The 19684-nt window shown below is 41.6% G+C and overlaps 1 protein-coding gene across 1 annotated transcript; it reads left to right on the top strand.

The window, feature by feature from the left end:
* The first annotated feature begins 4502 nt into the window (after positions 1-4502).
* arl6ip1 (ADP-ribosylation factor-like 6 interacting protein 1) lies at positions 4503-11313 on the top strand. Its single transcript, XM_061905749.1, has 6 exons — positions 4503-4684; positions 7003-7136; positions 7209-7328; positions 7440-7557; positions 7628-7712; positions 11033-11313. Exons 1-6 carry the CDS (start codon positions 4649-4651, stop codon positions 11149-11151), a joined length of 612 nt encoding a protein of 203 aa, XP_061761733.1. The 5' UTR covers positions 4503-4648; the 3' UTR covers positions 11152-11313.
* Positions 11314-19684: the final 8371 nt, after the last annotated feature.

The raw sequence follows: 19684 nt of genomic DNA, 5'->3' as shown, positions 1-19684 counted from the left end.
AGGCGTTTTTTTTACTGAAAAGGTGCATAGCGTCACCTACTGGACCGGAGTACTGACTTTATAATATTGAATAAAAAAAGTGAATCAAAGAGCAAACAGGATACATTTAACGAGAAAACAAAGTTGAAATGTTGACATAATCTTAATCTTTTTGTAGGTGTTTTTCACTATTCTTAACTTTTATTTAAAAGCCTAGCAAGGGACGACGGTTGCAAAATAGCCTTTGGCGAGAAGTCTTATGTACTTTGACATTGGTTACCTATGGCTAGCAATGTTTAATTCAGTGGTTCTTAACCTTGTTGGAGGCACCGAACCCCACCAGTTTTTTACGCGCATTGACCGATCCCTTCTATAGTGAAAAATAAAATGTTTGTTTTTTCAAATTCAATAAAAAGTTATATGTTTTTGGTAACAATTTAGTTTGGTGAACATATTCTAAGTAACACAGACTTAATTTAGAGTTATTTGGACACAAGAGGAACATATTCTAAGTAATAAAGACTTAATTAAGAGTTATTTGGTTAGGGTTAGGGTCAGGGTTAGAGTGTTTGGGTTATAATAATGACTAGTTAAAGGCCTACTGAAATGAGATTTTCTTATTTAAACGGGAATAGCAGGTCCATTCTATGTGTCATACTTGATAGTTTCGCGATATTGCCATATTTTTGCTGAAAGGATTTAGTAGAGAACATCGACGATAAAATTAGCAACTTTTGGTCGCTAATAGAAAAGCCCTCCCTTTACCGGAAGTATGTGCGCATGATGTCACGAGTTGTAGGGCTTCACACATACAGTTGTGATCAAAATGATTCAACCCTCACACAATTTTGGTGTTTTAGCAAGTTGGACATTTATTCCGTATTTTGTTTATAGTCATATCAAATAAAGATGTGTCAAATAGACAAATGCAACTTAAATTGTAACACTGTATTTTACAAAATGGCAAAAAAGGACATTTTTTCACCCCATTCATCTCATTGACCAAATTATTCAACCCCCTAGTTACATGCATCTTTAGTAATTAGTAGAACACCCTTTGGCAGTAATTACATCCTTCAAACGTGATACATAACAGGACACAAGCTTCTTGCAACGATCTACAGGTATTTTAGCCCATTCCTCTTGGGCAAAGGCCTCCAGTTCATTCATATTCTTGGGCTTGCATGCTGCAACTGCCTTCTTCAAGTCCCACCACAGGTTTTCTATAGGATTTAGGTCTGGCGACTGTGAAGGCCACTCCAGAGTCTTCCAGCCCTTCTTCTGCAACCACTTTGATGTTGATTTGAAGGTGTGCTTGGGATCCTTGTCCTGTTGGAAGGTCCAACGTCTCCCAAGCCTCAGCTTCATCACTGACTTCATCTCAAGAGCTAGACGAAGTGGCTGGGGAGAGGGAAGTCTGGGCTTCCCTGCTTAGGCTGCCGCCCCCGCGACCCGACCTCGGATAAGCGGAAGAAGATGGATGGATGGATGGATATCCTGGTAGGAAATAGAATTCATAATGCCTTGAACGTGCTGGAGATTCCCGGTACCTGAGGCAGAGAAACAGCCCCAGAGCATGATTGACCCCCCACCATGCTTAACAGTAGGCAAGGTGTTTTTCATTTTGTAAGCTTCATTTTTTCTCCTCCAGACATAACCTTGATTCATAGGCCCAAAGAGTTCCAGTTTGGTCTCATCACTCCATAGAACAGTTTCCCAAAACCTTTGGGGTTTGTCCAGATGATTTTTGGCATACTGGAGTCTATTTTCTTGTGCCTGGTGGTCAGAAGTGGGGTGCGTCTGGGAGTTCTGGCATGGAGGCCTTCATCTCGTAGTGCGCGCCTTATTGTCTCGGACGAAACCTGCGTTTCCCCCTCTGCAATGTCCTGTTGTAGTTCCTCAGCTGTTACCTGGGGGTTTTTCACCACTGTACGCTTCAAATACCGTACAGCAGTTGCACACAGCATCCTCTTTCTACCACGCCCAGGTAGTGTTTCCACTGTGCCTTTAGCTTTGAACTTGCGAATTATGCTCCCAACTGTGTCTCTTGGAATGTGTAATGTTGTTGCTATTTTCTTATATCCATATCCTTTCTTATGAAAATAAATTACCTCCTCTCTTGACTTCTTTGACCACTCCCTGGACTTCACCATGTTGCAAATACACCATTGACCATCTACAAGAAGCTGAGCGTCACAGTCTTTTTCAATCAGTTTAATTGTTGCTCGTTATGGTTCCAATCACATCTACAGGTGTTTTCAACACCTGATTGAAAAGACCTTATTCAAATTCGGTTCTTAAGAGTTATGATCTTCAAGGGGTTGAATAATTTTGTCAATGAGATATTAAGAGAAATGACACTGTTTGGAATGTTACAAAATACAATGTTGTAATTCAAGTTGCATTTGTCTATTTAATGCATCTTTATTTGATATGACTATAAACAAAATACGGAATAAATGTCCAACTTGCTAAAACACCAAAATTGTGTGGGGGTTAAATAATTTTGCTCACAACTGTATGTAGAATATACGTAGAATATATTTCTATTATTCATATATTATATATTATATATATAATATATGTTATATATTATATAAAAGATATACTGTATGTCATATATTATTTATTATTATTATTGTTTATTGTGAGCGAACTGTGGTGCTGAATTTCCCCCAGGGTTAAATAAAGTACTTTCTATTCTATTCTATTTAAAGCTCCAACTACTACACATCAAATATTCCACTTTGAAATATATTGGGTATTAATACTTACTACTTCTACTGGGTAGTGATAGTAAGTACACATGTTCCTGCGTATTTAAAACTTCTACTGGGCAGAGGTAGTAAGTACATGTGTTCTTGTGTACTCACGAGGGAGCATGTTGATTATACTGTAAGCACTGCTCCCACCTAACTGCAGGCTTGAGTATCGTTCCAACATGAATACTAGAGTGTAACGCTTTCTGCTTGCGACCCTTCTGACAACCCCTAGGGCAGGGGTGAAGGGTGTCAAACTCATTTTAAATTTGGGGGCCACATGGAGAAAAATTTACTCCCAAGTGGGCCGGACTGGTAAAATCACTACACGATAACTTAAAAATAAAGACAACTTCAGAATGTTTTCTTTGTTTAAAAGTAGAACAAACACATTCTAAAATTGTACAAATCATAATGTTGTTGTTAGGGACAACATTCACACTCACATTCACACACTAGGGCCAATTTAGTGTTGCCAATCAACCTTCAGTCAACTCATTGGTGTTAATTATCAATCCATCAAGATTAAAAAAAAAATGATATCAAAATCAATTTACAATGTTATTTATGTAGTTTGATCATTTTCCTCGACTGATGCACTAACATGTGGTTTATTTTGTACATACAGTATGTAGCATCATCTACAAAGATGCAAAAAAAAAAAAGCTATTGTGACATCCAGTGGACACATTTAGATCAGCTGTTTCTTTCATTCAAAAATTTCGGGTCAATTTTTATATTTAGCAAACTCATCCCGCAGGCCGGGTAAAACCTGTTCGCAGGCCTGATCCGGCCCTCGGGGCGTACGTTTGCCACCCCAGCCCTAGGGGGTCCTGACCCCATACTTGAGAAATACTGTGTTAATTTATTACATACAGTGAACATGAACTATTAACTTTTCCACCAACAAATAATGTTAAGTTAACAATTAAAAAAAACTATTCTGATTCTGAGGTAATACACTTTAAATGTAAACATGATTAATCACATTTTATTCAAATTAGTTTATAAAATGTCCAGAGTTACGCGATTTTAAGAGCGTTTTGAGATATGATGCTGATTGTTACGCTTTAAATATGGAGTACAAATTTGCGTTACAGTACAAGCATTATATTGTCACAGTAAATCCCGCCCAAAACATCTGGTTTTACTTATATGCAATAAAACTAATTCTACACTTGTATCTCGATCCAGTGACAAATCATATTAAGCCCAAAACAGTCAAAATATCAAATTGAATCCGATATTCACACGTCGACTATAACGTGAACGTCTCCCCTAAGTCTCGCGAGACCCGTCGAAGCTAGCGATGCCAAACCTCGTGACTAGACGTCACACAGACGCATTCGAAATTAAGATGCGTTCAAAGCACTGCAGAAAATGAGGAATTTAAGCGTTTTCGCCTGGCCGAAGTGCAGAAATACTAGAAAGACTTCTCGGTATGATCGGTGGTTTGATTGATTGATTGAAACTTTTATTAGTAGATTGCACAGTACAGTAAATATTCCGTACAATTGACTACTAAATGGTAACACCCGAATAAGTTTTCCAACTTGTTTAAGTCGGGGTCCACGTAAATCAATTAATGGTAAATTGTTATGAATCAAAAGTGTTATTAGATATAATTACACGGCAGATGAGTATTTACAACTAACAAAACATACTTATAAGAATCTTTCCATCCATGTGCCGTTATCAATAGGGATTATGGGCAATGTTCTGTAGGAAATGTAAAACTCGGAAAAGACCATGTGTCCTTGAAGGCATCATTGCGGGATCCAAACAGTACCACTTCGACCGTTAATGACGACGAGGCTCGCCTGAGGAGCCGCCTGGTCCTTTTTAAAAAAAACAAACATATTTATACATTTCAATCATTTAAAACAAGACTCCACTGTATCTCGGCAGCGATGGTCGAAGGAGACAACAAAAGCGCCAATATGCTGGTGTGTACTCTGAAGTTTAGTTACCGATTGTGGGTGTGGAAGCGTGGTTAGCGTGTTGTGTTGCTGCTTTTGTTGCATCTGATGGCCTCTGATGGCATCCATGAGCTGCCCTGCTGTTGGCAAGTAGACGACTTTAGGATTTAATGTTTTTTTATTGTGTTCGTCCCTGACTGCACTGACTTGCTATATACTCAGCAAAGCTTTAGAACCGCTGCTGCTCGAATTTGAGTGTTAACAAGCTAACATGCTAACCAGTTAGCCGCCTGTTTTCCTAAGCTAATGGCGTGACTTGCAGTCTGCTTAAAGTTGAATCCAGCATGCTTTAGTTCAACACATGGATTTTTTCTTAATTACTTACACATATAATATACAATAACTTAAAAAAATCCACCTTGTGTAAAATTCTAAACATGAAAATTAATTAGAGCATGATGTCTTTTGTGTAACGTCGGCACCATTTAATGTTAACACGATGTCGTGTAACAACATGGTGTTGTGTAATGTCTTGTGAAATGATGTCATACAATATAGTATGATGTCATGTCACGTAGAATGATGGTAACACGACATGCGAACGCATCATGCTGCGTAATGTAGCACGATGACATGTAACATGTCATACAACATAGCATGACGTCATGTAAAATGTGTACAAAACATAGTATGATGTCATTCAACATAATATGATGTCATGTAACGTAGCATGATGTCGTGTAGCATGTATACATACAGTGGGCCAAAAAAGTATTTAGTCAGCCACCGATTGTGCAAGTTCTCCCACTTAAAATGATGACACAGGTCTGTAATTTTAATCGTAGGTATACTCAAACAGTGAGAGACAGAATGTGTAAAAAAATCCAGGATTTCACATTGTAGGAAATTTAAAGAATTTATTTGTAAATTGTGGTGGAAAATAAGTATTTGGTCAACCATTCAAAACTCTCACTGATGGAAGAATGTTTTGGCTCAAAATTTATGATACATGGCCCCATTCATTCTTTCCTTAACACGGATCAATCGTCCTGTCCCTTTAGCAGAAAAACAGCCCCAAAGCATGATGTTTCCACCCCCATGCTTCACAGTAGGTTTGGTATTCTTGGGATGCAACTCAGTATTCTTCCTCCAAACACGACGAGTTGAGTTTATACCAAAAAGTAATATTTTGGTTTCATCTGACCACATGACATTCTCCCAATCCTCTGCGGTATCATCCATGTATCAATTTTGATATAAACTCAACTCATTGTGTTTGGAGGAAGAAGAATACTGAGTTGCATCGCACGAACACCATATCTACTGTGAAGCATGGTGGTGGAAACATCATGCTTTGGGGCTGTTTTTCTGCAAAGGGGACAGGACAATTGATCAGTGTTAAGGAAAGAATGAATGGGGCCATGTATTGTGAGATTTTGAGCCAAAACCTCCTTCCATCTGTGAGAGCTTTGAATGGTTGACCAAATACTTATTTTCCACCATAATTTACAAATAAATTCTTTAAATTTCCTACAATGTGAAATCCTGAATCCTGAATTTTTTTTTCACATTCTGTCTCTCACAGTTGAAGTGTACCTATGATGAAAATTACAGACCTCTTTCATCATTTTAAGTGGGAGAACTTGCACAATCGGTGGCTGACTAAATACTTTTTTGCCCCATTGTATTTTGATGACAATACAGAATTCTATTCTTTTGGAATGTCATGTAACAGCATGATGTCGTGTAACATGGCACAATATCATGTAACATGCTGTGATGTCACAAAGCATGATGTCACAACATTAAACAAATGCGTCTATATAACATAGCATCATGGCTTTTAGCACAGTTGGATGACTATGCAAAAAGGACATCCATCCATCAATCTTCTTCCGCTTATCCGAGGTCGGGTCGCGGGTCAGCAGCCTAAGCAGGAAAGCCCAGACTTTCCTCTCCCCAGCCACTTCATTTAGCTCTTCCTGGGGGATCTAGAGGCATTCCCAGGCCAGCCGGGAGACATAGTCTTCCCAACATGTCCCGGGTCTTCCCCGTGGCCTCTTACCGGTCGGACATGCCCTAAACACCTCCCAAGGGAGGCGTTCGGGTGGCATCCTGACCGGATGCCCGAACCACCTTATCTGGCTCCTCTCGATGGATGACAAAGCATTCTAGTTTATTCTGGTATGATGTCATGTAACCGCATGAGGTCGCGTAACATGTCAAACAACATAGTATGATGTCATGTAGCAACATTATGATGTTGTGTACAGGGATGTCGTGTACCGTGGCATGATTTCTTGTAACGGCAGGATGTTGCGTAACATGATGTTGTGTAATATAAGGCTCAGGAGACGGCCCAGCTAGAAGAGCAGCTCCAGGCCTGGGGGGAAGTGATCCTGGTGGGGGACCGTGTCCTACGCTGGGAGAAGCCGTGGTTCCCTGCAGCCCTGATGAGCGCCATCAGCGTGCTCTTCCTGTGAGTCAGTTCGTCGCACAGATCCCGCGCTTTCTCTGGCTTTGTTAATACACCCAATTCCTCGTCTTTCAGGCTCATTTACTACTTGGACCCTTCGGTGCTGACGGGCCTGTCCAGCACCGTCATGCTGCTGTGTCTGGCCGACTACCTGGTGCCCACGCTGGCCCCCAGGGTCTTTGGCTCCAACAAGTGGTGAGCGGGGACACGGGCAGAATGTGTGTGTGTGTGTGTGTGTGTGTGTGTGTGTGTGTGTGTGTGTACATGCATTATTTTAACATGCGCGTGTGTTTGCACGTTCTACAGGACCACAGAGCAGCAGCAGCGCTTCCACGAGATCTGCGGTAACCTGGTGAAGACGCAGCGTCGCGTGCTGGGCTGGTGGCGACGTCTGTGCGCGCTCAAGGAGGACAGGCCAAAAATGGTATGAGAAAAGACAAAAATGGCCTCCCGTCGGACACAAGTTGTAACCCCGTGACTCGGTGTGTTTGCAGTATTTTGCATCGGTGATCAGCAGCCTGCTGGCGGTGGCGTGGATCGGACAGCAAGTGCACAACCTATTTCTCACCTACGTGATTGGTGAGTGACCATTGTTGCCATGGCAACGACAAACCAAGGAAAGAGGAGTTTGTGTTTGCATCAGTGTGGGACACAGCCATAAAGAGAAGAAAAAAGGGAAGAAAAACGTCTCACAACTGCGAAACATTTTCAACCCTTCTTTCTCGTTAACGAGTTAAAGGGGAACATCACAATTTCAGAAGGGTCAAAACCAATAAAAAATAGTTTCCAGTGGCTTATTTTATTTTTTGAAGTTTTTTTCAAAATTTTACCCATTCCGGAATATCCCTAAAAAAGCTTTAAAGTGCCTGATTTTCGCTATCTGTGAAGCTAACGTCTATTTTCCTGTGACGTCACATAGCGATGCCAATACAAACAAATGGTGAATAGCACAGCAAGATATAGCGACATTAGCTCGGATTCAGACTCGGATTTCAGCGGCTTAAGCAATTCAACTGATTACGCATGTATTGAAACAGATGGTTGGAGTATGGAGGCAGATAGCGAAAACGAAATTGAAGAAAAGAAACTGAAGCTATTGAGCGAATAGCTATTGACGCTATTCGGCCATGTTTGCCTTAGCATCGCCGGTAAAATGTCCAGACCAACGATCGGAAGTTTCGCATCTTGTGACACTGGATCAACTTAAATCCATCGATCGGTAAGGGTTTGTTTGGCATTAAATGTGGGTGGGGGGAAACGCTGGATGTAAATATAGTTTAAAATGTACATACAGCTAGCCTAAATAGCATGTTAGCATCGATTACCTGGCAGTCATGCCGCGACCAAATATGTCTGATTAGCACATAAGTCAACAACATCAACAAAACTCACCTTTGTGATTTCTTTGACTTTATTGTTGGAAATGCATCTGCAGGTTATCCATACATCTCTGTGCCATGTCTGCCTTAGCATCGCCGGTAAAATGTGCAGACACTCCGGCACATTCAATGGGGGTCTGGCGGCAGATTTCTTTGACTTTATCTTTGGAAATGCATCTGCTTTGAGTGTCGCAGGATAGACACACAATCTTGCCATCTCTGTAGTAGCATAGCTTTCGTCGGTAAAGTGTGCGGAACAAACGACTGACTATTTTGTCGGCTTTCCCCACACCCTCGTATTTTGAACAAATTTCACCCAATTTCTTGCCACTTTCGCATCTTTGGGCTAGTGGTGCAACTTGAATCACTCCCTGTTAGTGTTGTTGCACCCTCCGACAACACACCGACGAGGCATGATGTCGCCAAGGTTCCAGAAAATAGTCGAAAAAACGGAAAATAACAGAGCTGAGACGCGGTGTTTGTAATGTGTTTGAGAAAATGAAAATGGCGGCTTTATTACCTAGGTGACGTCACGTTCTGACGTCATCGCTCCGAGAGCGATAAATAGAAAGGCGTTTGATTCGCCAAATTTCACCCATTTAGAGTTCGGAAATCGGTTAAAAAATATATGGTCTTTTTTCTGCAACATCAAGGTATATATTGACGCTTACATAGGTCTGGTGATAATGTTCCGCCTTAAGTAGCCTCGGTTTGTTTGCGAAATGTCACAACCCTGCAGTCTTTTCATCAAATTTGATTTAAACTAACAACGGATCAACAAAATCAATTTCATTTGCAGTTCGATTCATTCTTTGCATTTTTAAACATTTTATCTTTTTTATCTCTTCTGTGATGTTATTCCCTTCATTGCGATCAATTATGCAAATGAGGTGATGATGTCATTGGGCAACATTAAGGACAGCCAAAAGCTACTTTCCTTAGTGAATATTTGTCCAAATAAATCAACTACAACTGCCATCATTAAGTCAATTCTGGACACTTTGGATGATTCCATTGTTGTTGTTTTCACGTTTTCTTTGTATTGTCTTAAGATTTTTTTTATAATCATTTACACTATGTACCAAATAACATGGAATACACCTGGAAAGTATTTATAGGGCGGTACTTTTTTCACATATGTATATGTTACAGCGTTATTCCAAAATGGAATACATTTTATCTATGTCCTCAACATTCTACAAACAATACCATATAACAACAACGTGACAGTTTTTCAGGATTTTTTTGAAATGTAATAAATATACAAAACTTAAGAAATCACATGTACATAAGTATTCACAGCCTTTGCCATGAAGCTCAGAAGTGAGCTCAAGTGCATCTGGTTTCAACTGATCATCCCGGAAATATTCCTACAGCTTAATGGGAGTCCACCTGTGATTTATTTATTTGGTTGGACATGATTTGGAAAGGCACACACCTGTCTATACAGTATATGAGGTAGAGCATATACCAAGAATGAAGTCGAAGGAATGGTGTGTAGACCCCGAGTCCGGATCATATCGAAGCACAATTTTCTCGATGGCTGACAGAAGATCAACCATCCATTCACGTATGGTAGAGTGGCCAGACGGAAGCATTTTTTAGTAAAAAAAAAAAAAAAAAAATGGCGCCAAAATGCACCTAATAGACTCTCAGACCATAATAAACTATATTATCTGGTCTGATGAGACAAAGACTGAACTCTTTGGTGTGAATGCCTGGTGTCATGTTCCTACAGTGAAGCATGATGGTGGCAGCATCATGCTGCCGGATTGTTTTCAGCCCAAGTACGGGGAGACTAGTCAGGATGGATGGAAAAATGAATGCAGCAATGTACGGAGACATCCTGGATGAAAACCAATGTTTTTTATCCAGCCTGATGGCGCTTGAGAGGTGCTGCAAAGAGGAATGGGTGAAATGTCTCGAAGATAGGTGTGCCAAGCTTGTGGCATCGTATTAAAAAAGACTAGAGGCTGTAATTGCTGCCAAAGGTGCATCAACATAGTATTGCTCAAAGGCTGAAATACTTATGTATTTTTTTTATTTTAACAAAATTACCACTAAAAAACCCTTTTCACATTGTCATCATGGGTTATTGTGTGTAAAATTTTGTAGACAAAAATGAGTTTATCAAATTTTGGAACAAGGCTGTAATGTAACAAAATGTGGAAAAAGTGAAATGCTGTGAATACTCTGGATGCGCTGCATAGAGAGAATCAATTCTGAATCAAATCTTCACTCCAGGAATTGGAATCAAACTTAAACATGAGAGGTTGTAAAATTCACATCTTTATGGTTTAATATCTCCTCATGTACCGTCACATCACAGTTTTGTTGTTTACAGACTATTTTCCTGCAGTGGAAGTAAAGTGACAGGAAAAATTGCCATGCCCTGGATTAGCATGTATCAGCTCAAAACAAATATTGGAAAAAACATTCCATGAAAAATGTGGAGAACCACTGATCTGAACACATTGTCAGAGGTCTGTGTGACGAAATGTAACGCTTTCGTGTTTGCAGTAAGCTTCCTGCTGCTGCTTCCTGGCCTCAACCAACATGGCGTCCTGTCCAAGTACGCCTGCATGGCCAAGAGGGAGATCAACAAGCTGCTCAAGCACAAGGAGAAGAAGAATGAGTAGTTTGTGTCCTGTTAGTGTCCTGCGTTCCCTTGGGGAAACTGACTACTGACTTCGTGTCCTCCATTGTGTCCCATGTCTCTTCATGTAAACACACACCTACTTCCTGTCAATCTTATTTATGTGTCCTGTTACCAATGTGAATAAAGGTAATTTTAAAAGATGCTTATTTGGTCCTTTTTGGTCTTTTAATTCACATTCACACTCACACACTTGGGCCAATTTAGTGCTGCCAATCAACCTATCCCCAGCAGTCATATAATGGTAATATTAATATATTCATTATATATAGTGAATGTTAGCAATTTGTGCGGTTAAAGCATTCATAATCAGTCAATTCCATCCATCCTTTCATTTTTCACCGCTTTTCCCCAAAAGGGACAGTCAATTCCTTCCACTTTCTATTTTCAACTCCATTGTGACTCCAATGATGTTACCACCAGTGTCCAGGAGATGGCGGTAACAACGAGACAGGTTTCGATTTTTGCATACACAGAAACTAAAGGAAAAACATTTTTGTGTCCTCACGTGATCTACACGGGAAATATGAAAGTTTTTTTTTCTATTTTCAAAAACTTTATTTTAAAAACTACAATACACACAAAGGAGTATAAAATAACATGCACTAAAAATAAATAAAACAAGGTACATAAAATGTGTAGGATAACCGTAAGATAAAAGCAAGTAAAAATATCAGGTCACACATTTATATTTTCTTTGACAGTGATCGTTTTTACCATTTTTTTTTGAGAACGTGGGAGGTTAAGCTGGCCTTTTATTTATATATTTATTTATATATATATATATATATATATATATGTGTGTGTGTGTGTGTGCGTGCGTATGTATATATATGTGTATAAATAGTTTTGTATATATATGTATATGTGTATAACATATGTATATATATATATATATATATATATGTGTGTGTGTGTGTGTATGTGTATATATGTATATATATGTATAACATATATATATATCCATCCATCCATTTCCTACCGCTTTTTCCCCTTTTGGGGTCGCGGGGGGCACTGGCGCCTATCTCAGCTACAATCGGGCGGAAGGCGGGGTACACCCTGGACAAGTCGCAACCTCTTTGCAGGGCCAACAGAGATAGACAGACAACATTCACACTCACGTTCACTCACTAGGGCCAATTTATAGTTGCCAATCAACCTATCCCCAGGTGCATGTCTTTGGAAGTGGGAGGAAGCCGAAGTACCCGGAGGCATATATATATATATATATATATATATATATATATATATATATATATGTATGTGTGTGTGTATATATATATATATATATATATATATATATATATATATATATATATATATATATATATATATTATGCACACACACAAATAGATAGTCCGGCCCCTGGCCAAATTCTTTTAACCCAATGCGGCCCTCAAGTCAAAAAGTTTCTGGTCCCCTGGCAGTAATGATTAAATGAGGAGTTTGTGTCTTCTACAAACATAATACATTCTTGAAGGTACAAGACTTAATTGTGTGATTCATGGACGCATCAACACTCTGATCAAGTGCTTTTTTAAAAACAACATGGCATATTTTTAATACAGGAAGCCATCGTTTTTTCAAATGACCTTATATATAACGAACGTGACATTTTTTTATAAGGAAATGAGCAAATTTTAAACTACTTTATTTGTAACAAACATGGTATTTTTTATTGCAAGAAGCTAGTGTTTGTATTTTTTGTCACATGCTTTGTTTTAGTGCTGCAAATGAAAGAAACGGTTTGACACTCTGTTTTGCCACTTGAATTTGCAGATCCTCTGCAGACAAGGTTGGTGAAACTGCTCCAGCAGTTTGATGTGTCGACGGTAGGTGGTCCATGTCTCGCAACAATGGAGTAGTGCGCTCAGGGTGGTCCATGTCTCTCAACAATGGAGTAGTGCGCTCAGGACCACGGCTCTGTAAACGGCTTGGTGGAGAAACGGATGCTTTGAATTCACCAGAGTCTCTTTGTCATTCCACTAAAGGCCGCGCTTGCCTTTACGATGCGCTGCATTATCTCAGCGTCCAGGGATCCGCTGCTCGTGAAGGTGCTACCCAGGTAGCAGACATTTTCAACAGTCTTGATCTCTGTATTGTTAATGGTAAGATTAGAAGGTTGTGGTGCAGTGGAAGCCTGTAATGGAGAGGGCTGAACCATCGCTTCAGTCTTTCCAAGACTGATTGTCAGTCCGAATCGCTTGCAGGCACCTGCAAAGCACCATCAAGAACTGTAAGTCTTTGTGGGAGTGTGCAACCAATGCACAGTCATCCGCGAAGAGAAGTTCACGTAGTGTGGCCTCAAACACTTTGGTTTTGGCTTGAAGTCTTTGCAGGTTGAAGAGTCTCCCATCAGTGCGGAACTGAATGTACACACCTCTGTTACAGTCACTGAAGGCATCAAGCAACATCGCCAAAAACAGGAGAGAGAATAAGGTCAGGGCAAGCACCCAACCCTTTTTTCACTACATTGCTCACCTGGAAGGGATCTGAGGCTTCACCCTTTTCTTGGTCTCTGGCTTGCATGCCGTCATGGAAAGACGCAATCAGTGCTGTCAACTTCTGTGGATAGTCAAATTTCTGCAAAATCTTCCATAGACCGGTCCGGTTCATAAGATCAAATGCCTTGGTGAGGTCTACAAATACCACATGTAGATTCTGCTCAAGGCATTTTCTCTTAGCTGGAGGACAGCAAAGACAATGACAGTGGTGCCCCTGCATGCACGAAAACCGCACTGTTATTCAGGGACGATGATGTCAGTGATAAGTGGGATGAGTCTGTTGAGGATGACCCTGGCAAGAATCTTCCCAGCGATGTACAGGAGTGGTATCCCACGATGGTTGTCACAGGATGTCTTGTCTCCTTTCTCCTTGTATACTGTATGTGCACTATGGATGCATCCTTGAAGTCTTATGGGACTCCTCCAAATATCCAGATAGACATGAACAGGGACTTCAGCTTTTCAAGGAGTATGCCACCTCCATGCTTGTAGATGTCAGCAGGAATTCCATCGGCACCAGGTGCCTTTCCTGGACTTGTCTACTTAAAAACCTCGGCAACCACGACACAAGTAGGATTGGGTGCCATCAATTCTTTCACTGGTAGTTGAGGCAGCGATTCAATTGCCTTTTCAGAAAAGGTTGACTCTCTGTTTAGGACACTATTGAAATGTACTGCCCAGTGAGCAAGTATGTCTGCCTCCTCTGTTAGCAAGGTGGACTGGTCAGAAGATTTTACTGGGGTTTACCCAGATGCCTCACGGTACGAGGGCCATCATGAAGTATCTTCATGTCGTATTTCTCGGCTGCTGCTTGTAGTTCCTCAGTCTTCTTTCCCACCAGTCGTTCTTCATCTTCCGCAATTTCTACTGGAGAAGTTGCCCTGCCCGATGGTAGTCCTGTTTCTTTTTGCTATTGATTTTGTCATCAAGGTAATCCTCAGCCTGGCCTTGATTAGCCTCTGAATGTGATCTTAATTTTCATCAAACCAATCACTTTGTTTCCTCCCCACGAACCTAAGGGTACCAGCTGCAGCACTGTAGACGGCCTCTCGGAAGGACTTCCGTTCCTCTTCCAAGCTACACTGCTCCTGTTCTTTGTTGGACAGGGATTTCTGGAGGCTCTGCTGCAATGCTTCTATGTTGGGGGTTAGCCGAGCGATATTGAATTTCCTGTGGTGCTGGATCCCTTTTCCTTCTCCAGGCTAGCTGTATGTTCATCTTGCTCCGAAGCAGGTGATGATCAGACCAGCGGTCTGCTGCTCTCATGCAGTGTGTAAAGTGAACATCACACCAATCTCTATGGCGCACTATAGCATAGTCTAACATGTGCCACTGCCTTGATCGAAGATGCAGCCACGTGTTCTTGTACTTATATGCTTAATGGAAAATTGTGTTTGTGATGGAAAGTTCATACCGAGCACAAAGTGATAGCAGCTTCAGCTTGTTGGATTTGCACTTGCCAGTCCTATGGCCCTAAGATTTTCCGCCAGGAGGTGTCAGTTCCAACTCGTGCATTAAAATCTCTGAGGATGATAAGCTTGTCCTTGCTGTATCTTCTAAGAGAACACGGTTCAGGTCCTCATAGAACGTTTCTCTGATGTCATCAGGGTTTGTTATGGTGGGAGCATAGGCACTGATGACAGTGGCAAAGCAGTCCTTTGTGAGCCTGAGATGCATGGTCATCAGTCGATCATTGATCCCTGCCTGAGGTAGGCTGTCAAGCTGTCATACAAGCTTGGTGCGAATAGCAAGTCCAACCCCAGAGGTTGTCTTTAGGCTTCCTGATGCAGTAGAAGATGTAACCTCCACCAATTTCCTCGAGCAATGTTTCACTCACGGCTGCTGTGCCAATCTGGTCCTGGCCTCACAACCTGGAAATGAGTGCAGTACATTGTTCTGTTCTATATCCTCTATCTTGCAGAGTCTGAACATTACATGGCCCAAGGGTTCGGGGCTTCGTTTTGTTATTTTTGTTATTTCGACCGCTTGGTTGGAGGTAAGTTTTTTTAAGCATCCTTTTATCTCCCCTTCTCCGTATGGAGCAGTGTTATCAAGGGCTGCTCTGTCTGTGTGGGACGATATGGGCACTGTAGTTACCCCTGTGTACAGTGGACGACCATCACCCCACAAGTCACCTGCGTTCAGACTCATGGCTTAGAACTCCCAGCAGCATCCTCTGCCTGTTCCCTTCACCACTTCTCCATCGCCGTAGGACTTGAACATGGTTGGCTACTGTGTGGTGCCTTGCTTGGTATTCGGCGACCTGTATGCATGACCAGCACATTAATTTTTTAAGTGAGGGAGAGGTGTGCAGACCCTTATCCGCCCTCTCGTTTACCGGCGGTTAATGTCCAACAGGTGCAGAAACTACCACATGTAAGACAACCCCGGCAGGTGGAGCTTCACTGTTCGGGGTATCGTGTAGGAAGACGTCCGGCCAAGGATGTTGAGGTCTTCTTACCCTGATATATGGGCGTCAATGGCTCAACTGAGCCAGTTCCCTTTGGTGAGAATTGTTTTTGTTTCCACCAGGGTGTCTAGCCACCCAACTCAACAGCACTGATGGGAGCGCTGTTGAGTCTACGGCAGCCCGACCCTGAAACAGATTGTACTGGATTACAAGTTACCAGTAGCAGATCCAACCGACCTGACCTGACCATTGTAACTTATGATGTTTAGAGCTTATGAATTTAAATAAAAAAATAACAAATACACTCAAAAGGCAACGATATGCCTCACCTGGTGTAAGTAATCTTTTTTTTTTTAAATACTTGATTTATTTATTTTATTGAGTGTCGGCTGACACATGAAGTTCGCAGATGACTTTTTTTGTTTGCATACTTCAAAGATGCTTTGATTGACACATGCGTCATCATCACATAATGAAGAGTTGCTGCAAACCACAAAAAGTTTCAAGCCTCACTCGCAAACATCCTTCTGCGTAATGAGTTCTGACCTACTTTGCCCTCATAACAAAGAGGAACATTTTGAGACGTGGCACCCACTAAGTCATAGGAGGACAAGACACAAGGTTACAACGATTCTACTGCACAGATGGTAAAGAGGAATAGGCGCACACATTCCTTTTGGCACCTATGTGGTCCACCCTGTTGGTAAGTCACCTTGGGGTTGCAGTGGTGTATTGTGATGTGTATATAGCAGCTTGCGCTGGAAACCGTGTTGACACTTCAGCTTTTAGCTCATTGACTAGTGCGCTCTGCTCTCTTCTTCAGGACCAAGGTTGGAGTGCCGGGCAGAAAGGAAGCAGGGTCTGATCCGGGTGGGCCACATTTCAATCTTTCTCTGGCGATCACATCAACCTGTATGATTTTTCATCAAATATGGGCATGACTTCATGCAGGGGGCTGGGCCATCAAAGACCCTCAAGGTCAACATGTGGTGACATGTGACCTTCATGTCTCTCATGTCTCACATTAAGGACCCATCTGCTCCAGGACCACTTTCATTCATTTATTTAAATGTGTTACTCTATTCATTCACTTGTTCCGTGCTCATTTATTCATTGACTTATTATTTGATTTATTCATTAATTTACATATTAGTTCATTCCCATACACGTTCATGTATTCATTCATTTACTGTATACTTTGTTTAAACAAACACACACAATCATTTATTTACATATTTATCATTTTTTCGCTCATTAATTCATTCACACTCATTCTATTTATTCACTTATTTATTACTTATTTATTCATTTATTTATTAATTGATGTAGTCATTCACACACATTCTTTCATTCACATATTTATTACTCATTTATTCATTTACTTATTAATTAATTTATTCATTCATTTAAATATTGTTAATTCTCTCATTTATTCACCTCTGCATTAAAGGGGAATGGCCCTTTTTTTAATTTTATTTTGCCTATCGTTCACAATATGAGAGACAAGAAGACATGACCTAGCCAGCGTAGTTGTCTGGGTGCCAAAGGCAGCTTTATGCTAAATGAGTTGGTACGCTCGTAGAGCACTGCGTGGGTCATGTGGTGCTTCCATGTGATGCCCAGGATCCTTCTGAGGCAGTGGATGTGAAAGGCCTCCAGCGATTTGATGTGTCGTCTGTATGGTGTACAGGCTTCAGAGCCATACAGGAGTGTGGACACACACACTACCTGGTATACTGCTGCCTTGGTTGCTGTCTTCAGGTTCTTATTGATGAAGACCCGGGAACTTAGGCGACCAACTGCGGTGGAGGCAAGGTTGATGCTGGCTTCAATGTCTGCGTCAACATTACAGCTGTCAGAGAGTATACTGCGGAGGTATTTGAAGTGTGGTACCGTTTCCAGAGGGGTATTGTCAATGTAGGAGTATGTGCAGAGCTTGGCTGGAGGACAATTGGTGTCTATTGATGTCAATCTGAAGACCAACAGCTCTGTAGGTGGCAGCTACCACATTTAAGGGCATTCTGAAGGGTACCTGGGGTGAGAGCAATCATGGCTAGTCAGTGCAGTCATCGACATACTGCAGTTAATAGACCTGAAGGGCAGTAGTTTAGGTGGTTACCTGGAGGTGTCGAATGTTAAATAGGTTGCCATCCAGGCGGAAATGAATGCCGACTCCATCCGTGGTCTTCAGATGCTTATGGGAAATGATGGTGACTGCGGTAAGTAATATGTTGAAAATAACCGCGTCTAAGACGCATTCTTGTTTCACTCCAATCTTGACATAGAAGGGGTCGGACAGTTGTCCAACAATTCAAATCCTGGCTTGCATGCTATCATGAAACTGTTGGAGAACCGTTAGAAATTTGGATGGTACTCCAAACCGGCTGAGTATGCTCCAGAGAAGTGTCGAAAGCCTGCGACAGATCGGTAAAAGCCTTGTTTGTGTTCTCTGGCTTTCTTCTGTATTTGCCTGGCAGCAAAAATCATGCCCATTGTGCTACAGTCCTTACGGAATCCACACTGGGTTTCTGGCAAGATATTCTCTGAAATGTGCCCAGCCAGACGGGAAAACATGAACGTTGTCAGGATTTCGCCTGCAACTGAAAGGAGTGAGATACCTTTGCTGTTGTCACAAGACGGTTTATCACCTTTCTTTTTATATATGCTGATAATGGTGGCGTCTTTTCAGTTTTGCGGGACATTGTGATTTGTCCAGATAGTACAGATGAGCTGATGTAGCCGGCGAGTGAGGAAGTAACTTCTACACTTGACTACTTCAGTTGGGTTGAACCTGCACATTTATTGTTTTTAAGGCAATTAATTGCTTTCCGAACTACATGAAATTTAGGAACTTCATCAAGTTGAGGGACAGAGGACAAGCTGCAGAGGTAGTCCATAATGGTTTGGTCTGTGGGGTTGCTCTGGTTTAGTACGGTGCTGAAGTACTCTGTCCAACGTTCTAAAATGTGTTGTTGATCCTTTATGAGGGTGGTGCCATCTGCAGATCTGACTGGTGCGATGTTTCTGCTCTGGGGCCGATAGATGTTTTTGGTTGCATCATAGAAGCCGTGCGTGTTATTGGCATCTGCAAGAGATTGAATATCTTCCGCTTTCATGACCCACCAGTCGTTTTCCATCTGCCGTAGGGCTCTTTGAGCTTCTGCTTTGATAGTTGACAATTTCTTCCTGAGGACTGCTGATCTAGGGTTGGCTAGAGCAACTGAGTGTGCCTTGCGTTTTTCCTTTAAAAGGTCGTGAATAGCAGGTGCGTGTTCGTCAAACCAGTCTTGGTGACGTTTCTTAGTGAATCCCATTGATTCTTCAGCAGCACGGTAGATAGACAAACGCTATGTATTTCGGGTAGCTGTATCTTCTAAGAGAACACGGTTCAGGTCCTCAAAGAAAGCTTCTTTGATGTCATCAGGGTTTGTCATGGTAGGAGCATAGGTGCTGATGACAGTGGCAAAGCAGTCATTTGTGAGTCTGAGACGCAGGGTCATCAGTCGAGGGCTGCTCTGTCGCTGTGGGAGAATACGGGCACTGTAGCTACCCCTTTGTACCGTAGACCACCATCACCCCACAGCTGCCTGCGTGCAGAGTC

The sequence above is a fragment of the Nerophis ophidion genome, linkage group LG07 (genome assembly GCF_033978795.1).
Source record: "Nerophis ophidion isolate RoL-2023_Sa linkage group LG07, RoL_Noph_v1.0, whole genome shotgun sequence".
In the NCBI taxonomy this organism is placed as follows: domain Eukaryota; kingdom Metazoa; phylum Chordata; class Actinopteri; order Syngnathiformes; family Syngnathidae; genus Nerophis; species Nerophis ophidion.
The sequence above is the reverse complement of the archived record's forward strand: the minus strand, read 5'-3'. Positions and strand labels throughout refer to the sequence as shown.

What these genes read in the sequence shown, in the direction of transcription:
- arl6ip1 (XM_061905749.1), top strand. Translation starts at nt 4,649, where the DNA reads ATGGTCGAAGGAGACAACAAAAGCGCCAATATGCTG. An exon ending in ACAAAAGCGCCAATATGCTG is followed by an intron (nt 4,685 to 7,002) that starts GTGTGTACTCTG and finishes GTGTAATATAAG; the next exon opens with GCTCAGGAGACGGCCCAGCT. An exon ending in ATTTCTCACCTACGTGATTG is followed by an intron (nt 7,713 to 11,032) that starts GTGAGTGACCAT and finishes TCGTGTTTGCAG; the next exon opens with TAAGCTTCCTGCTGCTGCTT.